Here is a 27,973-nt window from a genome sequence, read left to right as displayed (position 1 = left end):
GAATGACAGTCTCAGACACCGTCAGCAAGTGCCCACCCTCAAAGGAGACGGCTCCGCTCTGAGTAGGAGCGTTACGGGTGGGCAGGATTAGAAACAAATGGGGGAGGGGCGCCTGGGTGGCTCAGTGTGTTGAGCATCTGACTCTTGATTTTGGCTCAGGTCATGATCCCAGGGTGGTGGGATCGAGCCCCACATCGGGCTCTGTGTGGAGTCTACATAAGATTCTCCCTCTCCCTCTCTCCCCTCCTTCACCCCTCTCCCTGGCTTGTGCTTGCACATGTGTGCACTCTCTCATAAAAATTTAAAAATGGGGGCACATCAGCTGCAGGACGGAGAGAGAGGAGTCATGTGAAGTGCATGGAAGTGGCAGATTTAAGGAAACCTAGCTGGGCCGCCTGGGGGGCTCAGTCGGTTGAGCGTCCGGCTTTGGCTCAGGTCATGATCTCACGGTTCATGGGTTCGAGCCCAGTGTCGGGCTCTGTGCTGACAGCTCAGAGCCTGGAGCCTGTTTTGGATTCTGTGTCTCCCTCTCTCTCTCCGACCTCCCCTGTTCACGCTCTCTCTCACTCTCTCTCTCAAAAATAAATTAAAAACATTAAAAAAAATTTTTTTTTTAATGTAAGGAACCTAGCTAGTAAGGGGTGGCTCATCCAAGAGACTAGGTCATCATCCGTTAGTGGCAGAGTGAAGAGAAACAGAACCTGGCGATTAGAGCCTCTGAGCTGGTTAATATTTGAGAATCTGAGGAAGTCTGTCTACATTGGGTGACCCAGCTTAAACTGTTGATCACGATAAGGAAACTTCAAGCCTGGAAACCTGGATGGCTAATTTGCCTCTTTCCGTCCAAAACCATCTACCCTGCTAATGTCCAGTGCAAGGAAATCTACATGATTCAGATCGGCTTAATCAGAAAGGTAGAACTGCTACATCCATGTAAACACCTCACTGTAAAGGAGGAGAGGGGGAGCTTGAAAAGCGACTGAAGCTGAGAAGCAACCCAGTGTGGAAATACATGGACTCACAGTGGAGATGGATGAAGAATAGGACCAGAGGATGGGGACCCAGAACTGGAAGGACTTTGCGCAGATACTGAAACCAGTCATTTCAGAAATAAAAACTGAAACAACAAATGGCACAAGGAAGAACTGAACTTTCAGAAAACTCAATAGAAGATATAGTGGATAGGATTAAGAAATGCAAAGAAAGTAAAGCAGAAAGGATTCAAAACAAATGATAAATAAAAGGCAGATAAAGGAAATCCAGAATCCCTATAGTAAAGTCTCTGAAATAGAAAAACCAAACAAATGGACAAAGCAAATGTTTAAAACTGTAATTAGACCATTTTCTGAAATAAAAGACTTGAAGCTACATTATTTAAAGGGTACATCTTGTAACTAGGAAAATTGGCCAAGAATCATTGAAAGAAAGGCTATAGGAGAAAAGGAATTACTTGTGCATTTCGCAATAAGCATTATAAAGAAAGCAAACCAGATTGGCATCAGACTTTCAAAAACAGTATTCAACCCTGACTTTCTTGAAGGTTTTTATTTAAGAAAGGATGCTATATTTTGTCAAATGCTTTTTCTGCATCTGTTGACAGGATCATTTGGTTCTTATCCTTTCTGTTATTAATGTGATGTATCACATTGACTGATTTGCAAATACTGAATCAGCCCTGAAGCTTAGGAATGATTCCCTCTTGATCATGGTGAATAATTCTTTTTATATGCTGTTGAATTGGATTTGCAAGTATCTTGTTGAGAATTTTTGCATCCATGTTCATCAGGGATATTGGCCTATATTTCTCCTTCTTAGTGGGGTCTCTCTCTGGTTTGGGAATCAAGGTAATGTTGGCTTCATAGAATGAGTCTGGAAGTTTTCCTTTCATTTCTATTTTTTGGAACAGCTTGAGAAGGATAGATATTAACTCTGCTTTAAATGTCTGGTAGAATTTCCCCTGGAAGCCATCTGGTCCAGGACTCTCATTTGTTGGGAGATTTTTGATAACTAATTCAATTTCTTCACTGGTTATTGGTCTGTTTACATTTACTATTTCTTCCCATTTGAGTTTTGGTAGTGTGTGGGTGTCTAGGAATTTGTCCATTTCTTCCAGGTTTTCCAGTTTGTTGGCATATAATTTTTCTTAGTATTCTCTGATATTTGCTTTTATTTCTGAGGGATTGGATATGATAAATCCATTTTCATTTGTGATTTTGTCTATTTGAGTCCTCTATCTTTTTGAGAAGTCTGGCTAGGGGTTTATCAATTTTATTTATTTTTTCAAACAAACAGGTCTTAGTTTCATTGATTTGTTCTGCTGGGTTTTTTTGGATTCTATATTGTTTATCTCTACTCTGATCTTTATTATTTCTCTTTTTCTGCTGGCCTTGGGGTGCCTTTGCTGTTCTGCTAATAGTTCCTGTAGGTGTGTTGTTAAATTTTGTATTTGGGATTTTTCTTGTTTCTTGAGATGGGCCTGGATTGCAATGTATATTCCTCTTAGGACTGCCTTTGCTGCATCCCAAAGGGTTTGGACTGTTGTATTTTCATTTTCATTTGTTTCCACATATTTCTTAATTTCTTCAGTTGCTTGGTTGACCCATTCATTCTTAAGTAGGATGTTCTTCTGTCTTCATCCATTTGGAGGATTTACAAACATTTTTCTGTGGTTGACTTCAAGTTTCATAGCATTGTGATCTGAAAAGGTGCATGGTATGATCTCATTTCTTTTATATTTATTGAGAGCTGTTTTGTGACCCAGCATGTGATCTATCTTGGAGAATGTTCCATGTGCACTTGAGAAGAATGTGTATTCTGCTGCTTTAGGATGAAAAGTTCTGAATATATCTGTCAAGTCCACCTGGTCCAATATATCATTCAGGGCCGTTGTTTCTTTATTGATTTTCTATCTGGATGATCTGTCTGTTGTTATAAGTGGAGTATTAAAGTCCCTTGCAGTTACCACATTCTTACCAATAAGATTGCTTATGTTTGCGATTGTTTTTTATATTTGGGTGCTTCTGAATTCAGTGCATAAACATTTATAATTGTTATCTCTTCTTGATGGATAGGCTCCATAATTATGATATAATGCCCTTTTTCATCTCTTGTTACATCCTTTAGTTTAAAATCTACTTTGTTATAAGTATGGCTACTCCAGCTTTCTTTTGACTTCCAGTAGCATGATAGATGGTTCTCCATCCCCTCACTTTCAATCTGAAAGTGTCCTCAGGTCTAAAATGTGTCTCTTGTAGACAGCAAATGGATGGGTCTTGGTTTGTTTTTTTTTTTTTATCCATTCTGATACCCTATGTCTTTTGATTGGAGCATTTAGTCCATTTACATTCAGTGTTATTATTTGAAAGATAGGGATTTAGAATAATTGTATTATCTGTAGGTTTCATGCTTGTAGTGAGGTCTCTGGTCCTTTATGGTCTTTTCAACATTCCACTCACAGAGTCCCCCTTAGAATCTCTTGTAGGGCTGGTTTAATGGTGATGAATTCCTTCAGTTTTTGTTTGTCTGGGAAAACATTTATCTCTCCTGTTCTGAATGACAGACTTGCTGGATAAAGGATTCTTGGCTGCATATTTTTCCCATTCAGCGCATTGAAAGTTTCCTGCCACTTCTTTCTGTCCTGCCAAGTTTCAGTAGATAGGTCTGCTACTAACTTTATGTATCTACTCTTGTAGGTTAAGGCCCATTTGTCCCTAGCTGCTTTCAGAATTCTTTCTTTATCTTTGTATTTTTCCAGTTTCAGTGTGGTATGTCATGAATAAAATCAATTCAAGTTACGTCTGAAGGAAGTTCTCTTTGCCCCCGGGATTTCAGTGTCTGTTTCCTTCCCCAGATTGCGGAAGTTCTCAGCTATGATTTGTTCAAGTGCATCTTCCACCCCTTTTTCTTTCTCTTCTTCTTCTAAAACTCCTATGATATGGCTGTTACTCCGTTTCATTGAATCACTCAGTTCTCTAATTCTCCCTTGTGGTCCAGAATTTCTTTTCTCTCTCTCTTTCTCAGCTTCATCTTTTCCCAAAATTTTATCTTCTATTTCACCTTTTCTCCCCTCTGCCTCTTCAGTACTTGCTGTCACCGCCTCTAGTTTATTTTGCACCTCATTTACAGCATTTTTAATTCATCATACTATTTTTTAGTTCCTTGATCCCTGCAGCAATAGATTCTTTGCTGTCTTCTATGTTTTTTTAAAGCCCACCAATTAATCTTATGACTATTATTCTAAATTCTTGTTCAGTTATATTGTTTATATCTGTTTTGGTCAATTCTTTGCTGTCATTTCTTCCTGGAATTTCTTTTGAGGAGAACTCTTATGTTTCACCATTTTGGCTAGTCTTCTGTCCCTTAGTGTTTTAAAAGCTTGTTCTGTGTCCTGCGCCTGAGGGGACTACCATATTAAAGAGAGGTTATACACTGACCAGGGCCTGGACCTTCAGGAGGTATTTTTTAGAATGTGTTACTTGCTCTCTGTCGTGACTCTCGTTGCTTTATCTCCCTGTTCATAGTGATGTTTTGGACCCTTCACCAGATGTGCTTTGACTTGTTTGCAGAAGTAGCCCTGGAAAAGAAAACAAATAAAAAAAGAAAGAAAGGAAGTAAGAAAAAAAACGAAAACACCAGCTACAGTAAAGTAATGAGGTGGTGGTATTGTTGATGGAAGAGGCCTTATCCCATACAAAGAGAGACATGACAGGGAAGAAGAAAAGAAAACTGACTAGGCAGAGAAACTCTACAGCTTAATCCAGAGATAGAGGGGGAAACTAAGGAAGGAGTTATAGAACAGGTGAGAATAGATTAAATACGTCTGCTCAAACAAACCAACAACCAGATTAACCAGACTAGAGAATGGAAGAAATAAGAAGGAGAAAAGGAAGGGGCAGGGAGAAAAAATTATACATATACAAAAAGAAGAATTGTCCAAGAATTAAATTGGAAAATGCACAACGGCTGGTGCCTTGGAACCGGTGTCAGTGCTGGTCTGCAACAGGGCTGTCTGCTTGGTCAGCATGAATCCCGCTCCAGTAGGTACACGTGGTTGGTGTGGGCGTCCGCCTCCACTGTGGGCCGCTCTCCTTCCACCTCCAGGCCCCACCTCCCTTGCAGGTGATGGGGAGAGAAATGGTGACACCCAGTCTCTCCTCCCCAGACAGGTTGTCCCCAGCCACTCTTTCAGGCCATCCTCACGGTGCTATGGGCAGGAACGAAGTGGTTTGTCCCGCTCTGTTGACCCTCATGCTCCCCTGGCGCTTGGCTGGGATTTAAACCCCAATGTCTTAAAGGGCCCCGCTCCGTTCTCCCTCGTTCCGGGGAGTGCAGCTCACGCCCGGCATATGGCCTCTAGCTGGCGGGCACAGGCAGGGTCCTTTGTCCTTTCAACAGTTCTATGCCTTCTTCCCACAGCACTCCAGGAAGGGGATTGCCTTCTCCCACTGCAGACTGTGCCTCCGAACTAGTCACCGAGCCTAGGGCTGGATCCCCTCCTCCCCCAGGTGTGCGAACTGGGCAGCCGGCCCCAGTCTGGAGGAAGCCCCAGAGTTAGAGATCGGATCTTTCTCCGTCAGGGTCCCTGGGTTTTCTCTTGTCCAGAAACAGCCCTATGCTTCCTCAGCCTCTCTTTCTCTGCAACAGGAGATCCCGCCTGTCTGTGCATACACAGCCTATTTCATCTCTCGCATTTGCAGCCATGCATCTGTGACCCACAAGGTTGTCCCTGTGGGTCCCTGGAGACGTCTTTGTCACTCTGTGGCCAGGGCGCTTGGAATTCAAAGTCCTTTGGCCTAAACACTGCTGTTTGAGGGATGAGGGAACTTTGGGTCCCCGTACTTCTCTGCCATGTTGGGTTTCTCCGTAGCCTGTGCTTATTCCCTCTTGTTTTTGAATGAGGTCTTGTTTCTCACTGGGGATTTGTATTTGTTTCTGCTGAAGCCCAAGAGCACTCCCAGCTTAACTCCACTTACAATAAAAGGTCTCTGTATTTTTTAGACCTTAAAAATAGTGTGAAGTCAAGTCTCAAACTCCTGAAAATGAAAGAGGTGGTGAATCCCTACTGAAAACTTGTTCTCCCCTCCACCAAGAACCGAGGTGAGCACGGCAAGTTTCTATACTGTTTCGTCCAGGCTCACCGCGAGTATAACACTCATTTGTGTGCACAAAGATCTTTCTGATGCTCCTCACGGCCCTGGGTGGGCCAACTCTTAAAACCCCAAGCTTTAGGCCACCCAGGAAGCTTGAGATTTCCTTGGGGCAGAGCCTTCAGTGTTCGCTTATATCCTTGGACTCCTGTTCCCATTTCTTCTCTGCCCTTAGATACTTTACTTTTAAAAACTAATCCATTTATTTAGAGGGTGTTACTAATATTTTAATCCAGCATTCTGTTATTTTTTTTTTTAAGTAGGAGAATTTGAGGATCTCTGGGTCATCATATTGCTGAAAACTGAAGTATTACCTTTTGATTTGTGAAAAGCTGCCTTAAATCGTATTCTCTGGGTAATTTTCTGGGATTTAAGGCTCACTCCTCTGAGGCAAATGAAAAAGAACTTGTGGGTCAGTCTCCAGTAGACAGACAGTATTTCAGCAATCACATCCACGGAGTTCAATTTATTACCCTTTTTTGAGTGTCTTCTTTGTTCAAGGCACGGATGCTGGCATCAACATTCTTGAGGGAATTAGCAATTTAGTATAGATCTGTGTACTTGATATGCCGTCTCCTTACTCTTGAGATGCCTGAAATGAATGAGGTGCCAGAGAGAGTTGGAGGCCATGTGTATGAAGGTTCAGAGCAAGTTTTGGTGAAAACAGTGATGAATTCATTAAGCATCTGTAGATTGTGAAGTTAGAATGCAGATATCTTAAGTCTTTGATAGAAAGGGACAGAAATAGCTAAAGATAGGGGCTCCTGGGTGGCTTAGTTGGTTGGGCTTCCGACTTTCGCTTGGGTCATGATCTCGCGGTTCGTGGGTTCGGGCCCCGCGTCGGGCTCTGTGCTGACTGCCAGCTCAGAGCCTGGAGCCTGTTTCGGAGTCTGTGACTCCCTCTCTCTCTGACCCTCCCCTACTCATGCTGTCTCTCTCCTGGAAATAAATAGAGCATTAAAAAAATTTAAAAAAAAAAAAAAAAAAAAAAAAGAAATAGCTAAAGATAAATCATATTTTCACCTATGAATCTTCTCAGGTTAAAGCTTAACTTCTTGCTAGTATTCTGTGTAAACTAAGTGGAAACACTTTATGTCCTATTACAAATTTAGTTCCTTCTCTCCCTTCTCTTTATGTGACCTGTCGTGGTGAGTGATCACCATACAGAAAAATTCACCTCGGCCAAGCCTTCTCTGGGTCTCTTCATGTTAATTGCTTCGCCTGCCTTTCCAGAATAACATGTATAAATCTTTGTTAGGTCACGCACGTGGTATCATTGAAATGTACTGTTTTGAAATTGTTTTTCCTTCTAAATGAATTTGCCTACCCCGATAATAGTAACACTAAAAGCTTCATTTGTGAGTGCTGCATATGTGACTAGATACTGATATATGTCATGTCTCTACCTCGCACCCGTGTTCCAGATGATGGAACTGAGACATATGGAAGCAAACAACTTTGTCCAAATCTTTCCATGACTAAGTAGCAAGACTAGGATTTAAAGTTGATTTGACCCCCTCACCATGATCTTACCTGGCAAAAACATCACATCCTGTATTTGTGTTACTGTTTTAGTGCCGAGTGTGGCTTCTAGCTCAGGGCAGGTGCTCGGGGATATTTACTGAATGACAAAACAACATTGAAACAATGCTTTCATAGGAGCCTTTATGAATTTAGAGTGATCTCCAACAAAAATGTCACATATACCAAAGTTTTGAGTCCTGGGTTATTAAAGAATAGGAGTGTGGCACCTGTTAAATTCTAAGTGTGTGTCTACCTACGCACACATACACGATATAAAATGTATTAAGTGATGGTCATAGAGTTAGAACTTTTTTTTTTTTTTTTAAGTTTATTCATTTTGAGAGAGAGCGAGGGAGGAGAAGGAAGAGAGGGACACAGAATCCAAAGCAGGCTCCTGGCTCTGAGCTGGCAGCACAGAGCCTGATTTGGGGCTTGAACTCACAAACCGCAAAGATCATGACTGGAGCCAAAGTCGGATGCCTAACTGACAGAGCCAGGCACCCTGAAGTGGAACTTTAATATCCTATATTGCAGAATCAAAATTTTGTTTACATGTCAGTGGCTGCTTTTATGCTACAAGCACAGAATTGAGTGGTTGCAACAGAGATAATGTGGCCAGCAAAGCCTAAAATATTTCCTATGTGACTCTACAGAAAGTTTGCTGACTCCTGGCGTAGATCACTGTTGTTATGTGACTTGGTTAACCATACTCTGCTCTATTTCAAGGGTCTTCATGATAGATTTGAAATTCAGCCAGGTGATGCCTGTCTGTTCATAAATGGACTTCGTGTGGATATGAGTGCTTATGATCCTTTTAGGTAAGTATTGAATTACTGATACAAACGAACTATGACTCGTATAAAGGCAAATGTTGTCCTGAGTATTGTTTTGCCAGAATGCAAATAATTACTTTAAAGGTAAGGCAAATTCATGTGTTTGTGAAAGACTTCAGAAAGTCTTGTATTTGTCATGGGCAAAGTTCTATTATTATTTTGGTAGAGTACTCACAAGTATCTTAGTATGGAGAACTGGAAGAGACCTTGGCGACAGTCTGTTCAGATGTGAAAACTGAAGTTTCGGAGCCTTTGTCCTATGCTTGTCACATTGTTAGGAAGGGCCTTTCATTAGTAGGTCTCTCCTTTAGCAGAGAAGTTCCTTGGGACTGAGCTGAGCAGCAGGAGGCCTCTCTCCTCCAGAAAGGCCCTGAAAGGAACATGAGACATTTCCCCAGAAGAATGAAATGAACAGAAAGAGTTTAAATTGCTTGTATTTGTCAGAAGGGAAATTTGACATTATAGAAATGCAGGGTATTATCTGTTTAGGTCAAAAACAATTCTTCAAAAATGCTTTAGGGCAAAATTAAAAGGTTTTGTGTTTATCATGGCCATTGGTCCATAAATTAGTCATGGGTCAAACAGAAGAAAACTCAAATTATTTTACATTTAAAGAGAAGCATAAAACTACTTTAAAAATTAACAAAATAAACTTAGTAAGCACAATACTTCAGATATTCCATTTTAATTCAAATGAATATACTTTCACTGAACTTCAGTTAATGTTTATCTTATTTTCTTACCAGGTTTGAAAGAGTAGCAAAGTACAGGAATGACTGAGAAGCACAGTAGTTCAATGGAGGCTTTCTCTTTATTTAGTTGGATCCTTGGGAAAAATGATAACGAAGATCTATAGGCTAAGTACTGTACATAGAGTAGAGTGGTTGTTAGCTACTGGCCTGTGAGCTTCTGGGGAACAAAACTTCATCTGTGCTCAGGAAAGTGAAAGTGGGTTTAAGAGAAGGAGAAAGGGGTGCCTGGGGGGCTCAGTCAGTTAAGTGTCTGACTTCTGCTCAGGTCATGATCTTGCAGTTTGTGGGTTCGAGCCCCACATCAGTCTCTGTGCAGACAGCCCACCCCCCCCCCCCCAGCTTGTACTCTGTCTCCCTCTGTCTCTCAGAAATAAACATTAAGAAAAAAAAAGAGAGAGAAGGAGAGAAATGGTGGGTGGATTTCAGGAAACTCTTCATAGGAACATGTGGCCCAATAATTTAGAAAAGCTCTAGGCTATTCAAGAAATACAGCCCCCTTGGCTCTTCCAGCGGGTAGGTAGAGAGATCTCCACATCACGTAATACATTCTTGCTCCCCTCTGTTGTAATCACTAGTTGTAGCTGCTGTAATTCCCTCCAAGGAGGAAAAGAAAATGTGTGAGAATTTTTAGGTCTTCTGAATATTTTTAGCACAAAATAAACAAATTCTCCAAAAGAAATCAGAACATGTAGAATAAAATCAGTGTGGAGCATAGAAGAAAATGATTCAGGAAAGAGGAGAAGGAAGGAAAATATACTATTTCTAGAATTGTGTCCTGGATCCAGAGAGCGGCCCTATGCAACTAGTACTACAGCACTGGCTGTTTAAGGCAAGATTGGGAGTGAGGAATTCGCTCCTTTCCCTTCTCCTGGCACTCACCGCGTTTTGGGTTGTTGAGGACTGATCCCACGCGCCCTGGCCTCCGGGTCCGTCCTGGGAGTGGTGGGAGGAGCCGGAGCCTCGGGTCAGGCCAGCAGTGGTTCGCTCAAGGCCTGGGCCACGCCGGGCTCTCGTCCTCAGGGAGGTGAGACAGCAGGAGGCTGTACGAGTGAGTGACCGGGGAGGGAGGCAGGTAGGGCTGAGCACATTTGAGGAGCTCTGTCAGTGGCGTGTCACACCTCTACCCAGAGGCCACTGACTCAGCTTTTTCTTTGAATGGTCGCCTCAACCACAGATTTGACCAGACAAACGGGTACAAAGTGGATATTAATTATTTTGACAACCAGCCTGTTGTGCTTGAGTGCTGACACCCCAGCATACCTGCCGACAGACAGACGGAACAAGGGTGTCTTGATAGTCCTACTTGTGTGGGGCTTTTTTGTATAAATTATCTGACTCCGAACTCTTTGGGGTTCTTGAAAAATACGTATTTGTAATGCATGCAGCATTAAAATTCAGTATTATAAAATCAATTCAGTGTTCAAAATCAATTCAGTAAATATCTGAGTGCCTGCTATGCTATAGAAACTGGTCGGTGTTGGGGGTGTAATGGTAAAGACAGAAATAAGTGGTCTAGTGGGATAACTGATATTAAATATATAACGATAGTGTGATTTGTAAAAGACAAAGTGCAGTGTCTTGGGGAGTTATAACTCCAGAGATTTAAACTAGTTCTTGGTGGAACATGGGGACAAGTAGAAATGTCAGATTTCTTCAAGGAAGTGATAGTTGAAGCTAACACTTCAAGCACAAATCCGGCAAAGTGGGCAGTGGAGGTTCTGCAAGTAATGGCACATTTGAGAAAATGACAGTGGGCTCCTGTGGCCGGGCTGCGGAGCAAGGAGGAGCCGGTAGAAGTGAGGCCACACGCGTGAGCAAAGGTCAGCTTGTGCAACCAGGTTTCGGGTTTTCTCCTTTTGTCTCAAGGGCCAGAGAAGCCAGTGAAGGGCTCTAAGCCAATCTAAAGATAGTAACTATTTCAAAGAGTAGCATGAGAAATTATTTTAATTGTTTCAGAATCTAGAGATCTAAGGCATTTTCTTGATAAATAGACCTAACATATTTAAAGAACCATTTTTTTCCCCATTGGTAGCCAAAATTCAGGATTTGAAAAGAGCAAGGAAGAGACTAATGCTTATAGAGGACAGCTGTGTGCCCAGTAGTGAGTTAATTTAATAATCTTAACACCCTAGAAAGTGATTATCACCATTCTCTCTTTTAGATTGGAAAATAAAGACTCAAATTCATGCAAAGACAGGGACATAGCTGGCAAATAGCAGGATTCAAAACCTCATGCGCTCTCCAATGTACCATGTACCTCAGTAAGGTTTTTCTATGGATGCTTTTTGTTGGAGACTAGGTTGGGATAGCAGGAATGCTAGTTACAAAAACTATGGGGAATATTAGAGTTGCCCAAAAGAAGTGATCAGTAAGCATCACACAATTTTGAAAATGGAGAGAGCACTGGTAATCGAGAATTCTTGTCTTACAAAATAAGAGAATTTAGACCAAAGGGATTAAGAATTTCAAGAAGCCCCACGTGAACTAGTCTTGTAGCCCAGACTAAATCTAATCATTAGATTGGAGATTTGGGGTATCTAAGTGAGTGCTCTTTCTATCCTACATCATTTTCTCATAGACTGGAGGCGGGTGGGTAAAGACTGTGCTCTGTAAAGCAGTGGTCAGAAGTGCCTAGGATACAGAGTCATTCAGGCCAGCTTAAAACACTAACAAAAAACAGCTTTTTGTAAGAGTTCAGATATCACATCTCAGCCTTATAAATGCAGATCTCTCGGGGCTACTGGGTGGCTTAGTCGGTTGAGCGTCCGACTTTCGCTTAGGTCATGATCTCGCGGTTCGTGGGTTCGAGCCCCGCGTCGGGCTCTGTGCTGACTGCCAGCTCAGAGCCTGGAGCCTGTTTCAGTCTGTGACTCCCTCTCTCTCTGACCCTCCCCTGCTCACGCTGTCTCTCTCTCTCTCCTAGAAATAAATAAAACATTTAAAAAAAAAATAAATGCAGATCTCTCCTGGCCTCCCTGAGGAGGTATTAGAATACCATTTAGAATGGTATTCTAAAATCCACCTGTTGCTTTATTCTAATTCTGTTCTTTTCTGAAAAGCAAAGTGATTTCCTTGATTGGATTTTGTAATGAAGCAGCTAGGTTAACTATTATAAATATGAATTTTTAACACTTGGTTTCAAAACGGAATAAAGTTCTCCCTTGCCTGGTCAAGTTTTACCTTTGCAAACACACACTTTACCACTATTGGTGAAGCCTTATCTTTACAGACAGAGGAAAACACTGCCTCCCTCTGGCGTTCGTATCCCAGCTCTGTCCCCACTTGCTGAGGGACCTGGGCAGGAGACCACCTTGTCTGGGCCTCACCTGCATCACCAGGACATCCTGGGGTGGTGGTGAGGAGCGCTCTGTTTGGGGAGGATGTGGACTTACCTGGAACACAGTGTGAGATTGATCAGTAGGAGTTTAAAGAATCAAGTTGCCCACACTTTTTGCCAGTGGGGTCACATATTGATGTTGTTATGTTTTTAGCAGTAATCTTCCTGTCATGTTTAAGAGCTCTCAAAGTGTTATATGTATGATTAGTAATTTTAATATGTATTCTAACCAGATGTGAACTTTCATGCTTTAATGGGGCTTTTTCCATGGTAAAATTTTGTTTCTTGAGTCCTCTTGTTTTATTAGTTGATTTTCCAAAATGGTGATCTAGTATATGTTTCCCTTCATTTTTGGCTTGCTCAGGGGTGAGCATATCTTCCTTCTTTGCTACAGGGTGTAATAAGTAAATCTTGTTGCTTTGCCTTTTAAATAGTAAGATTTTGTCACACGCACAAAAAAAGTCAACATGAGTTTACCCTAGATAATTAGAGTTCCTTGTTTGTTAATGAGTTTAATACTGTTTTTCCCTGCTATTCATAAAAATACCAGTGGAATCTGTTTCTAATGCTTTAAGAAAGCTATAAAGTTTAAAGTTTTTTTTTAATGTGGCAAATCAAAGTAAAACTTATTTCTTTTCTTTAAAAGTATTTTGGATATGCTGAAACTAGAAGGAAAAATGATGAATGGCCTTCACAATCTTGGGATCAACAAAGAAGATGTGAGCAAATTTTTAAAATTAAACTCCGATGTTTGGGACCATACCTACGCATTAGATATTAGGCATTCTTCTGTAATGGTAAGTGCTCGTGTGGGTCCTTTTTTTAAAAAAACAGAAACCTTTAGTAGCTTTCAGACTGAATATAAAGCCCACTCTTGGCAGGCCTTCAAATAAATGTAAGCGTTTTGGAGGAGGCTGCAGGAACTCAGAAGAAAAGTGAAAATACAGACTCCCCCCTCTCACTCTTGCATCTTCCGCCCCCTCTGTCCTGTTGTCTGCGTTTCCTCACAACAACTCACTCATTCGGGATCCGTCCCAGCTTTAAAAAATAATAAGCACAACAACACATGACCCCATGAACGACAGCGAGAACAGAACATCACTGTGAAAATCTGGGGGATGTGAGGATCCCACCCGCCCTCTAAGCTCGCCCGCAGGTCTTCCGGTCGGTGCTGCACCTGCTGGTTTGGGCGTCGGCTCACGCCCCCCGCCCCCCACTTGCAGCTCTGATGCCCTCCCCTCACGAGTGGGGCCCGTGGGGCTGTCGGAGGCCGCCGCCTCCTTTCGTTCTAGGCTGTGAAATCCTCTTCTCCGCACTGTCCCGTCTGCTCCCTCCCGCTTGCCGAGAGCAGCTCTGGAAGCTGCGTTCGTGTGCGCGCTGTGCCCAGGAGCCCAGCATCGCCTTGGGTTCGGTGATCTGCCGGGACGACTCTGGAGCCCAGAGCGGTCATATCAGGGTCACAGGCGGTTTGAGCCGCAGAACACAAAGCAGCGTCCGCCGAGGGAGGAAGCACGAGGTCAAGTCCGGGGGAGACCGGGCGCCAGCCCCCACGTGCTTCGCGGCGCCCGTGACCGTGACCGTGACCGTCTGCGCCGGGCTTGCTCGGCCGGCGGGGCGGGGCTCGCGAGGGGCCTGTCGCCCAGGCGTCAGCGGCCGGGGACTGGCGCCAGGCGCTCAGGCTCCGGCCCTCGGACGGGAGGCGGGCGTTCACCCGGAGTCCTGCTCACATACCTCTGCACGGGCTTCCCGCGCTGCACGAGGGCCTCGCGCAGGAAAAACGCGGCAGTCACAGCATCTTCAGGGCTCAGTTCCCGGAAGCCAGCCTAGAGGACCTGTTCCCGGACACAAGCCCGTGTACAGATTTGTACGGAACATGCAAGGGGGGAGCAGCCCCGGCCTCTGACTTCATCCTTTCTACCCCCCCACCACACGTATGTCTGCATACGTACCTATTAGGTTATACAGCTCTTTTATAATTTTGTAATTTTGTCCTGTGATTGATTCTCTGAGGTCTTTGTTCCTTACTAGACTTTATAAACTTGAAAGTAAGAATTTTTATCCATTTTTTTCCCTCACCATTATATCCCTGGTTTTAGTAGGTACTTGATAAAGATTCTTTGAAGGAATAAGTAAATATCTCAAACCAACATAAAACATAATTTTTAGCAATGAAACTCTGGGAGCATTCTAATTACAACATAATATAACTATTATGATTTAACATTAGTATAAAGAAGTATGGCTGTTAGAAATGGGAAAATTAAAGTATCACCTGGCAGATTATATAACTAAAACTTCCCCAAGACAGCTGTTATAATTAATAAGACTTTAGTAAAATGGGCTTGAAGTGACAGCAGATCAAAAGCTTTATTTCCAAAAACCATTTGAAAGACACAATGACTCATTCATAATATAAAAGTTCAGATACCTTGATAATATCTTTACTGTGTAAGAGTCTTAATTACAAATAATAAAAACTGCAGCCTAACTGAGGAAATGCAGAAGGGCTATAAAGACACATGGAAAGAGGATTAATTGGCAAACACTTTGAAGCTGTCGTGGCTGTGGCGCCTTTACAGTATTTATAGATTTTGATCAAGTAATTTTACTGGAAACTCTCATAAAGAAATAGTGGGAAATGGAGAAAAGTATTCATATGCCAGGATATGGTCATCACTGCATATTTTTAAAGCAAAATAGAAATGAGCTAAGTATGTAACAGAGAATGTTGTGAATTGTATATCCAGGTGCTCAGGTATTATTCAGACAACAAAATTATGTTTATAAGGATGTTTCAGGAACAATGTGCTCTCATGTTAAGTAAAAAGTACAGACTTTCGTGATACTATCAGATGAAAAGATAGAGGATCAGAAGAAATGTATCAAAATGTTCTTATTAATGGATGGTGTGGTTTAATGTGGTTTAATGGGCATTGGGTTTTTTCCTTCATCTTTCTGTAAATTCCATATTTTTAACAGTGGGTATATTTTACTTATATGATCGGGAAAAAATTTCTTTAGAGATTTTATTTTTAAGTAATCTCTACCCCCAACGTGGGGCTCAGACTCACAACCTCGAGATAAAGAGTCACATGCTCCACCGACTGAGCCAGCCAGGCGCCCCAGAAAAAAAAGAATTTTTAATGAGAAGAATAACCTCTCTTGCTAAGTGTCTCATGTAAAAATTTAAGGGTATTTCTTGGAAGTATCTCAGTTATTATAGTTACTTTTGTCCTACCTGAAAAGCCTTCTCACTTACAAATTTAGTCCACCATCCAAGAATCATGGAAAGACAACAGCACCAAAGAAATGCCGTATTCCCTGAGGCATCAGAGGGCTTCAACTCAGGAAAAAGTACACAAGTTATTAGTTAGTTACCATTTGTATTCTCTAGAGCACTAAGTGCCTTGTTATAAGTGTTGTTACTATGTTGTACTGCTTTTTAGACCATATTGTCTCACTGGCTAGATTTTCCTTTCACTCGGTTATCTTTGAGCTCAGTGAACAGATGTCTTCTCTAAAAACGTTTTATCAGAAAAAGGAATGACCATGTTAGTAATCCTAATACTTTGTGACTTTTAAGCATTCGTGCATTTGTAGAAGACACTGGGAGTGTGGGCTATAGTAAGAAAAGGAAAGTAGTCTTCAAGACTACTCTGAATAGGAAATAGATCTATAAGGAATTCTTGCAGCTCCATTTATAAGATAACATCCTGGTCCTCCTGGGTTGGCCACAGAGAGCAGTCACTCTGGGGAGGAGCAGCCTGATGCTGTTCCGCTCACCGCCCCCCCCCCCCCAGTCCCACTTCCCCCCTGCACTGCTGTAACGGCTCTGACTCTTGCTCATCCCTTGGGCACCTTAGGAGGCATTCTTTTCCATTCTAAGAGTGTCAGGAAGTAATTTTTAATTGAGGTAAAATGTGCATAAGATGTCCTCCTTTAACCTTTATAAGTGGGTAAGTTGGTGGCATTAAGTACATTCACAGTATTGTAAAGTCATCACCGAGATCCATTTCTAGAACTTCTTCATTCCAAAAAAAAAATGCCATAACCGTTCAGCAATAACTCCTCATCCCCTTCTCGCCAAATTCCCTGGTAACCTCTGTTCTACTTTCTGTCCCTAAATTTGCCTTTTCTAAGTCCTCATAAAGATGGGATTTTACAGTATTTGTCCATTTCTGTCTGTATTTCACTAGGCATACTGTTCTCAAGGTTCATCCATGTTATAGCATGCATCAGAATTTTCTTCTTTTTTAAAGGCTAAATATGGCTTAATTTTTTAAATACTTTTTTTTGCATACTATTAAGGGAAATTTTGTGTCTCAATTAAAAGCTTTTATTTTTTCCACTTGGAAAGTGCCTGCTTTAATAGATAACTATTTGTGAGACTTTATTCTCTAGATTCCTTTAAAAAAATTAACTGGCATGAAATGCAGAGCCCTGGGTTCTGAGCACTCTCTTCACATTGGCCTGTGAAAGGAGCCAAATTACCTCATGCATAAGCTTAATCTTTGCTTAGCAGCATTTGCTGCCTCCCAGTATGATATGTATTTATTTGCTTACATATAATCTTCTTCCAGTGGAAGATAAGCTCTGTAAAAACCAGGACTTTGTTAAATATCCTCAGTGTCCGTCAGGCCCAGTCGCACAGGAAGCACTCAGAAAATCTCTTGGATACCTTAATGTCAAAACAGTTATTCACGAATGAGAGCAATCCTTGGCATTTAATTCTTTTTCTTCCCCTGGATTTTTACAGAAAAAGCTGAGTCACTGAGTTACATTACTTCTGACCGCTGTATTTATACCCTCACCAAAAACAAACCTTGGCAGTTTATTTCTTAAAATCTGCTTGCTTAAAAGTTGAGTAAAAACTCAAGAGGGTCACTGAGTATTCTCCCATCCTCAGTTAGCCATCTTAAGTTTCTTTCCCCAGACATCAGGAGACACAACTTAAATTTTACATAGTTTAGTTTCCTGTTTCTTGCCTTGGCACAGTACATTGAGTTTCATCAGTATTTTGTTAAAGTCAGTAAAAACGACCATACAGTTGTATGCTTGACTCCTTTGGATTGTAATTCCTTTTCAGTCCAATGTGCCAGACCACCATCGTGAAGGGGACTCTGGTCATATTCCACCAAAACTACCCCTGCCCCTAGCTACAACTTTCTGTTTTCTGTCCTGTGATAGCCATGTTGTAGCCATATTCCCGAGTTGCTTATGATCTTTTTCTTCAATTTCCTTCTCTTTAAAGTTCCCAAGTCACCCTAGCCATTTGTCATTCTATCAAAACAGCTCTAATTCTTTGTTTTTGTCACCAAGATGACCGCGATTAGATTCAGAAAAAACACTAGTCAGCACAGGCAGAGGAAATGAATTCTTTATCCAAATTAAGAATGTAACTTGCTACCCACAGTGGGCCCCACAATCTATAACAGCAAGTTTCCCATCTAAGCCCCATAATGATGTTGTAAATGAACTTATCATAGACCCATGGGTTTACTCTGGACTCTTAGTTCGGTTCCATTAATCCATACCTTGCCCTTATGCACATACCACACTGATTACCGTAGCTTTGTAGTAAGTTTTGAAATTGGGAATTGTGAGTCTTCCAGCTTTGTTCTTTTTCAAGATTATCTTGGCAATCCTAGGACCCTTGCTCTTCATTTTGAATTATAGGATCATTATGTCCATTTCTGGAAAAGGGACAGTTGGAATATTTATTGAAATTTCATCGAATCTATAGATAATTTAGGAGATATTGCTATTTTAATATATTCAGCCTTCTGATCCATGAATATGGGATGCCTTTCCATTTATTCAGTCTTTATTTTCTTTCAGTGATGTTCTGTAGCTTTCAGTGTACAAGCTTCCTGCTTGTTAAACTGATTTCTAAGTATTTTGCCCTTCCTAAAACTATTGTAAATGGAATTGTTTTCTTACGTTTATTTTAGAAATTTTCAGTGCCTCTTAATTTTTTGTTGAAAACGGGACATTTTGAACTCCTAGAAGTCAGATTCTCACCTTCCCTGGGTTTGTTGTTGCTATTTGCTATTGTTTTTTTTATCATTTGTTTAGTGTCTTCTCTGTTATGCTAGCCTAGTCATCTACTCAGTTTTGGACAGAGATTTACTTAAATCCCCGGACCCAGAAAACCTCCCAGTCTTGCATAGGGGCTCTGTGTGTGTGGCTGAGTGAGGAGGGGGCAGCCCAGGTTGGACCCTCAGCTAGACAGTGTGCATTTGCCTCAGCCTTCACTCCTTGCTTGCAGCCCAAGGAGAGAGTCAACCCAAGGAGAGAACTCGGGGACTTCTCAGTCTTCCCTGGACATGTGCATGGCCTTTTAGGAAATCCCGGAAATAACATCAAAACGTCTCAAAGCCCTGTTCCCCAAAACATCTCATTGCCCAGCCTTTCTTCACTGGATTTTGACTATTCTGTTTTCATCTCAGCTGTTTTCTGTTGCCTCAGGGGGCAGTAACTAAAACATTTGCCCGTAAGTAATTTCCTCACATTGGGTTAGCAGCTCTAACAGTGTTGTGAGTCAGGATAAAGACAAGCCTGGTTTCCAGTGGGTTTTCTAGGGAGTCACCAGACAGCTCAAACAGAAACTGGAATTCTTTCAGGAAGAGGTCCATTGTACTTTATCTAGTATTGGTACTGGAATTCAGGCTGTCATTGTCAAGGCTACTGATAAGCTTGGTAGCAGGAGTTGGGGCTAGGATAAGTTATCACAACACAAATCTCACTGTTCTTACTGAGATTCAGCCATTTTTCTTCAATAAATATTCTCAAGGTTGCTACAAGCTTTTGGTTAGTTTTCACAGTTCTTATAATGTTGATTTCCCCCAGGTTTTCTAGCTTTTTGTTGCTTTTAGGTAAGGGTGGAGTTTTGGAATTCCTTAGCTATTTGGCTGATGCCACTCCCTCAAGAAAACCCAAAAGACATAAATTATAAATCTTTTAAGTTCTTTGCTTCTCTCAGAAGGAGCATCATTGTGTGATACCATGACCAGCCTCGTGTCCATTTGCTGGCCTGTATAGCTCCTAGGACATTGAGGAGATTGTCCAGTAGGTTCTCCTCTGCTAATGACAACAGCATTTATCCAGTGTCTTGGCAGCCCAGTAGATACAAAGGCCAGAGTTACCACCAACAAAACTAATAGAGGTAGTTCATTGGGATTTCAGCGCCAGTTCTGGATGCAACTCTGTGAGGTCACCCTTCCAGGTATGTTGCTGCTTCTGTAAATTTACTTGAGAGTAAACAGTGGGCAGTTCAGTCCCGGGGACTATGCGCCCAATTTCCATTGTTTCCATAGTTCTCCACAGTGGATCAGGGTACCAACTAGATGAGTATACCTGGCTCCCATGCTATAAATTAGGCCATTGCCATCGTGTTCTAACTTCAGTATTTGTGGTAAAAATTCACCAAGGGAGAGTCCTAGGCCCTGTTCTGAGATTATTGCTACTCAGTAAGTCTGAAGGCCGGCCAAGGAATCTGCATTTTTCAGTAAACACTTCCAGCTATTTTGATCCACATGAAAAGTGACTCTGCCCCCAGTCACTAGTCAAGTGCAGTGGGACAGTTATATAAAGCATTATAGGGCCAGTTTCTCACTTAAAACCAATATTAAGTGACCACCAGCAGGATCAGGTATTCACATCCTCTACTTTGGTGCTTTTTCCTCCACTGGCCTCTGATTCTCAGAGAAGAACAGTGAACTGATCTAGACACTACTAGAGTCTACAGAGATTTCCAATTCACAGAGGATTCCTAGCATATTGCCAGGATCTTTAGAACTGTTCCCATTACCTTCACATGTTGGCAGGAATTATCTCAAAAACATAAACAAGATACACCACTACCTACTTTTCAGGGAGACTGAAGTTCCCCCTTCTCCCTCCCCTCAGTGTACCAGGACACTTCATAGCGGAGAGAAGCTCATCACAGATCCCCATCATACTTGTTAAGCACAAAATAGAAACTGTTGCAGCTGACCCAGTTACCTCTGCCCACACGTCTTTACGTACTTCTTCAGTAGGTCCCAGACTGAACCATCTCCTTCTCCACCTGCCTGTCCTCTCCCCTCAACAGCCTGCTTCTCATACCGCTGCTGTCTTAGTGTTAGTACGCTGCTCCTTTCTGAAAGCCGTGGATTACCCTAGATTTTCCCTCTTATTTGTCCCTCTGTGTGTGTGTCTCTGAATTCAGTCTTCTCTCTGAAACTGCTGCCTCTGACTTTATTAAGTTCTCCAAAACCTCGTGTCTGGAACACTGCAGAAGCTGCCTAATTTCTTCAGTACCAATGACCTCCTCCCTCCTCTCCTTTGGGACTTTCAGGGGCACATGATTGGACCATTTGCCAGTGTCATTCATCTCTCTTGCCCCTTGTTTCAATTTTTGCACAGTTTTTTTTCTCTATGTCCTTTAGTTAATACACACTTTGTTGATCCGTCATTCAGCAGACTTTCCACTGTCTTCCTTGCTGACTTCTTAAGAACTGTAAGAACTAATTAGGAGGGTTTAAGTATAGAGTTTTAAAATCTAGACTATCCCAGGGGTATCTGGGTGACTCAGTCAGTTTAGCTACTGACTTTGGCTCCGGTCCTGATTTCACAGTTCCCTGGGTTTGAGCCCCATGTCACGCTCTGTGCTGACAGCTCAGAGCCTGGACCCTGCTTTTGATTCTCTCTCTCTCTCTCTCTCTCTCTCTCTCTCTCCCTCTCTCTCTCCCTCTCTCTCTCCCTCTCTGTGCCCCTCCCCTGCTTGTGCTCTTTCGCTCTTTCAAAAATAAACATTTTTTAAATTTTTTAATAAAAATTGAAATAAAAATTAAAATGCAGAATATCCCTTTGGCTCTTTTTAAAAAAAATTTAGTTCTCTTAACATTTTCTATCCTTCCATCTATTTTTCTTCTTTTTATTTTTTTAAAGTTACTTATTTTGAGAGAGAGGGAGAGAGAATGAGCAGGAGAGAGGTAGAGAACAAGGGAAGGGAGGCAGAGGATATGAAGCAAGTTTAATGCCAATAGCAGCAAGCTCAATGTGGGGCTAAACTCACCAACCGTGAGATCATGACTTGAGCCTAAGTCAAGACACTCAAACGACTGATCCACCCAGTTGCCCCTATTTGTGTTTTTTTTAAATATGTAAATCATTATTTTAAAGTCCTTGTGTAAGTTCTTCTATATTATTTGGTTTTTCTCTTGCATTTCAATATTTGGCCCTTTATTTAATGGGAGTTTTTGATAGCCCAAAATTGCTGACGTAAAGTCATGGAAGTGAATGCTTGTAAGGTTTGCTCCAGCTGTCCAGGCAGCAGGCCCCCCCTGGCTCTGGTCAGGTAGGTTTCTGGGCTCTGTGAGGGCTCTTCTGCTTCGTGTCTGATGGCTGGGGGCTAGTCCTCTTCATTTCCCAAATTAAAGCACAGTGTTTACCCAAGTCTTAACACTTTGAACTTCAACTTCTATCTCCTTATTATGCTCTGGCTGCAGTTGCAACTTCCCAGTGCCTCTTTCCTCCTAGCCTTTTTTGGGTGGGGTGCAGTGTTGGGGCTGGAGCGTTGCTGGGTGTGTGCAGGTTAGTAGTCAGCAAATGAGAGGAATTTGTATAGAGACAGAGATCATTTGTTTCCTTCCCTGCAGTTTCCTTCTCTCCTGGATTCTCCCCACTCCCACCCCCACCCAGTTCCTACCATTTAGGCAACCCTAATTTTAACTTTGGTCTTTCCAGCCCAATATGACTGTCACTTTGTGTTCAAATTAGTTCTTCCAAGCTGCAATTTGGAACATGCTCCTTGGGATGAAATTGAGGTGATGGGGAGCTTGTCTCTTAATGCTCCCTGCTTTCAAGGATTGTAATCCTCAACTCTTGACTGTTGGTTAACCTGCCTCCATATAAATGATGATTTATATGTTTTCCCCAGCTTTTAGTGCCGTTTCAGGCAGGTGGCTTTGTCTAGTATAAACAGCTACATCTTGATTCGAATTGGACATCCAAGGTGTCATGTTTTATTTTTTATTTCTAAGATTTTAAATTTGAGAAGGGAGGTGGAAGACATCATTGCCTCCCATACTGCTGATAATTAAGTAAACACTTCTTTCTCTCAAATGGTTTTAGGAGAGTAATTTTCTACACAATCAAGAGTCAGACCCTCCACTGCCTGAACCACCCAGGCACCCCTTTCATTTGTTAATATGAAAAACAAACATGAATAGAGAAAATCAGTTCTGGTTGGGGAAGGCTTACTCTGAAAGGCCATGGTGATAAAAATTGTACATGATCTACTCTTTAATGTAAAGAATATTAAACTGGATTCTTATATTTAATCATGAATGTAGAGATTTCTGTGTATGTTTTTACTTGTTTGATAGAATAAAAATTGGCCTTGAAAGTGACTTAAGTATTAATATACAAAACAGATTTCCGAATTTTTTCCAGTGGATCAATGACCTAGAAAATGATGATCTCTACGTTACATGGCCTACAAGTTGCCAGGAGCTTCTAAAGCCAGTATTCCCTGGAACTGTCCCTTCCATAAGGCGTAATTTTCATAACTTGGTGAGTTTTATTTCAACATTTTATATAAATCTTTTATAAAAATGTCAGCCTTCTTTTTGGATAACCTCGTTTTTGGTAAATAAGCATCTGTGTAATAAGGAGGGACATACTTACCTGATGCAACAAGCTTAAGATGGCATGACTGACAATGTTTCAGCAGTGTCACATAATCTACCTCTTATTTACATGTGCTTTTGTAATACCAGTATGACAGGGATGAGTTACTTCTACATTTTCTGAAAGTAATTTGATTGAACTTTTTTCCTTCTGCATTACAAAGAACTAATGATTAAGTTTAGTACTTAACATGGAAAATACATAAATACCACTTTATCATCCATGTGTGAGTGCACAATTACAATATTAAATAGCTGTATAGAACTTTGAAATGTGCAGAAAATACTTTTTTTCACAAGGTAAGTGGGTATCTCATTTCCTGCAGCAATGTAGAGCAAGCAGTTATGTTAATGCTATTTTTTTCAAAATCCAATTACTATCTTCTTTAAAAAATGCTAAAGAAAATCCAGTGCACATTTAGAATAAGATATTTTGCTTCTCATAAAAAAAAAGTTTCTTTGTGCTGTGGTTCAGAAAGAGGATGAGTAATCTGATACTAAATTCCTTGGATTATTCAGATGTGCACCCTTCGGAAACCTTCATTACTTGTGAAATTCTTATTTAAAATTCTTTAGAATTGCTAGAAATTTCTTTTAAGAAAGATTGTACCTTGAATTTCATATTTTTAGCTACAGAAATTAGACTAAACTTGAATTTCATGAAAATTCCAAAATGTTAAAATAGTGATTATAAACTATGTACTTTTTTTTTTTTTAGGTTCTGTTTATTGATCCTGCTCTAGAATATACCTTGGATTTTATAAAACTTGCTGAACTTTTCTATTATCACAAAATTCCTCTTAGGTAATTGTCAGTTTATTATTAAACTGTCAACTGAAGGAAATCAGTGATATTCATGTTGTATTACAGAGTATTGCATACAGTGTTAATGTGGGATTCAAAGCACTCCCATGCCTGACACAACACATTGCCTGCGAAGTATCACTTACCTTTATGAGAGACTGTATTAATCAGAGCTGCTTGGTAATCTCGTTTATCCTGTTACTTTCCTGAGAGAGTGATCTGATCACTTTGGGTGCTTAAAGATGGATCCATCCCCTGCGGTTGGGTTAAAAGTACACTTTCCCTTTATTTTCCTGGAAAAACATGGTCATTTAATAATGTCACCACCAGAAAGAGTTTGACAATTTGGAGGAATCCAGTAGATAGGTGGATGTTGGTGATAGACATGACAGGTCAAACCTTTTCAAATTAAGTACTTCCCTTCCCTCCTCTATTAACACCGTCTGTCCATCTAGATGTTACAGCCTAGTAATGTTTAAAAATCATGGTTGGTTGTGACTCAAGGGATAGTTGTGACATTCCTTATTCACCTTCTTTTCCCAGAATTGGTTTTGTGTTCGTTGTTAACACAGATGATGCAGTTGATGGAGCAGACGATGTCGGTGTTGCTCTTTGGAGAGCTTTCAACTATATTGCGGAAGAACAGGATGTGTCACAAGCATTTATTTCTGTGGTACATGTGAGTGCATGCACAGGTGTCATTTCTTTAGAACGTATAGTAGGTTTTCCTGCATTGTTCCTATAATTGTTACTGCTTGTTGTTTTTATCTTTCCAAGTTTATTAAAAAAAAAAAACAATGTGAGGATTAATACAGAAGATGAATTTGATTCTTGCAACTCTCACCTGGAATACATAATGTTGTCCCTACTTTATAAATTTAGTGACTGAGACTCTGCTAGAGTAGATGAATTTACTTGGGCTTATCCAGCCACTAATGGAATTTAAATTATATATATAAGTTTAGAGGAAGAATTCATACTCATAGAAAATGATTAGTCAAGGATGAATTCTTGAATAAGGTCTTGAAAAAGATTAGGAATAAAAGAGATTACTGCAAAGTTAAATATCCTAAATGACAGTATGTAGACCCTTCCTAGAGAATTTAAAAGGAGAAAGAGATCACTTCATGACAGCAAATTGAGGGGGAAATGGAAGGGTGGGTACTGAGTTTGACAAAGAAGTTAGAAGTTGGTAAGAACCTGATTAACAAACAGGAGATGGGAAGATTATTTTGTAATTTAGGTTTTGAAACTACTGTGGCCCATCATGGAAAAGATATGTTAAAGAACTATATATTATTATTATTAAGGAAGTCAGACCATAGATTAAAAACTATTTCATTCATTCATTGATCTTTTGCTTTCAGCCATTATTATTACAATAACGACTGGTTCTTCTTCAGAGTGACAATGAAATTACCAAAGCCCTGTAAACTCCCTATCCTGCATCTGTAGCCCTGGGAAAACTACTAAATACCTCATTCCTACACTGTCCTGGGACACAGAAATTACTTGCCCCTCAGTGACTTGGGGATACACTTTGTTCTGTAAAATAATGCTGTGGAATATGTGTCATTGGTGTATCTCTATTTTACCAACTGATTGGTTTAAGAGTTTATAAGGAGTTCATCAAATTGATATATCTTTTATTAAAGTCTGGCTGCTTTATTGTAGGAGGATCAGTATACATTCAAAACTAAGAAACTTGAAGACCTTTTGAAATTCTCTTTACCTAAGTTATCTTGATTCTCTCCTTTGACTCTTATATCAGACATTAATTTGCATGTGATGGCATATTTCTCAATCACTTGCCTTTTGAATTATCTATTGTGATGTTCAGCATAATACTGTAGTATCTTAGAAAACCAAATTACACTTGAAACCATAGGATTCAATATGAAGCAGCATAAAAATACTATATGTGCTGTAGCCTTCAAGTTGTACTAACTTATTAGAGGAAAGAGCGGGGGAAATTAATGAGGAAGGAATGCTTACAGCATACTAGAATCCACCAGTATCTGAAGTGTGAGCATGGTGGTGGTTATTCAAAGTGTGTATGTTCTTGGGGCGCCTGGGGGGCTCAGTCGGTTAAGCATCCAACTTTGGCTCACGTCATGATCTCACAGTTGATGACTTCGAGCCCCATGTAAGACTCTGTGCTGACAGCTCCGAGCCTGGAACCTGCTTCAGTTTCTGTGTCTCCCTCTCTCTCTGCCTCTTCCCAGCTCGTGTTCCATCTCTCTCGCTCTCAAAAATAAATATTGAAACAAACAATGTTTGTTTCACTCTTCACCCTAAAATTTCTGTAGCCCATAGAATAGCAAAACATGATTGAGCTAATACGATTCTGTTGGGAACGTATTGTATCCTTTAGATGACTTACCTTCACTAATTCAGAATAATTTGAGCAAAATCTAGTCTTTTAGTAAAATACCTGAACCATAAAGTCTCTTTAATATTTTTTCATTGCTTTCATGAGCAAATTATTTTATCTATATTAAGTAATTTGAAAATATATTATCAGGAGGAATATAGTAGAAGGTCAGAATTATAATAAAAGCATATGAAAATTATTGAAATGTGTTAGAGAGTTACGATAGAGTAAGTACAGTATTTATTATAGTAAAACAGTCTGACTTTGTATCTCAGCTCTCCACAGTGGGTATATAAACTTACAAGGAATTTGATTTTCTCTTCCTACCTTACAAGATTAAGATTCAAAAGAATATGTATATTACATACTTGATGAGTATTTGTTGAATGCATGTTTGAGAATGCAAAAGTACTTTAAGACTTCAACTTTTGGCCACGATAGGGTAACTGACAACAGATTAACCATCTCACAGCAAGTGAGTATAAAACTGGACAAATGACATGGAATAAGTCTATTTTCAGAAGTTCAACAAGAAGTAAAATGAACTCGGATTCTTCCAGTTCATTGCTGCTTCAGGAGAAATACTAAGAAGAAGAAATACAAAGAAATCCTTTAGTCTGAAAGGAAACACCAGATGGTAACTCAAATTTACACACAAAATATGTAAATTACACACAAAAATGACATGGTAACCATAAACATAAATATATGGGTACATATAAAAGGCTATGTGAATATATAAAGTTTGAATTACACAAGATTGAATACAATAGCTTTTAACATAGATGTAGTACAAATGACAATAATTGTACAAAGGAGCAGAGGATAAAGTGGATCTATTTTGGAACTTAAAATTTAACATTTTGTCAACATAAAGTTAGGATTAATAGGAAGTAGATTGTAGTAAATGGGCACAACTGAATATCCACATGTAAAGTGATGAAACAGGATCCCTATCTTCTACCATATATGAAAATTAACTCTAAATGGATTAAAAAGTTGAACATAAGACCTGAAACTGTTTCCTCAAAGAAAACATGGAGGGTAAGTAAGCTCTTTGTCATTGATCTTGGCAGTGATTTTTGGATTTGACAACAAAGTCAAAGGCAACAAAACAAAAATAGATACGGGGTTTATATCAAAATAAAACGCATCTACATGGCCAGGGAAACCATCAGTGAAACAAAATGGCAACTGTGGAATGGGAGAAAAGTATTTGCAAACTACCTATTCGGTAAGGAATTGATATCCACAATATGCAAGGAATTCATACAACTCAATAGCAAAAAATAAATAACTCAGTTTAAAAATGGGCAAAAAAGGGGCGCCTGGGTGGCTCAGTCAGTTAAGTGTCCATCTCTGGCTTAGGTCATGATCTCACAGCTCATGAGTTTGAGCCCCACATCGGGCTCTGTGCTGACAGTTCAGAGCCTTGGAGCCTGCTTCAGATTCTGTGTCTCCCTCTTCTCTGCCCCTCCCCAACTCACGTTCTGTCTCTCTGTCTCTCTCAAAATTAAAACATTAAAAATA

General features: G+C 40.6%; 1 protein-coding gene across 4 annotated transcripts in view; it reads left to right on the top strand.

The window, feature by feature from the left end:
* UGGT2 (UDP-glucose glycoprotein glucosyltransferase 2) overlaps window positions 1–27,973 on the top strand; it is a 177,380-nt gene that overhangs the window by 56,627 nt on the left and 92,780 nt on the right. For all 4 annotated transcript variants that reach the window (XR_005530743.1, XM_039245722.1, XM_039245721.1 and 1 more), the window contains exons 11-15: window positions 8,397–8,488; window positions 13,239–13,389; window positions 23,030–23,149; window positions 23,984–24,069; window positions 24,613–24,748. Coding sequence is in view for 3 of the 4 variants with exons in the window: in XM_039245722.1 (XP_039101653.1) it covers window positions 8,397–8,488; window positions 13,239–13,389; window positions 23,030–23,149; window positions 23,984–24,069; window positions 24,613–24,748 (585 nt within the window). In the remaining variant the exon portion in view is untranslated. The remainder of the gene's footprint in view (window positions 1–8,396; window positions 8,489–13,238; window positions 13,390–23,029; window positions 23,150–23,983; window positions 24,070–24,612; window positions 24,749–27,973) is intronic.

The sequence above is a fragment of the Hyaena hyaena genome, unplaced genomic scaffold (assembly GCF_003009895.1).
Source record: "Hyaena hyaena isolate Hyena2069 unplaced genomic scaffold, ASM300989v1 scaffold_263, whole genome shotgun sequence".
NCBI lineage: Eukaryota > Metazoa > Chordata > Mammalia > Carnivora > Hyaenidae > Hyaena > Hyaena hyaena.
The sequence above is the reverse complement of the archived record's forward strand: the minus strand, read 5'-3'. Positions and strand labels throughout refer to the sequence as shown.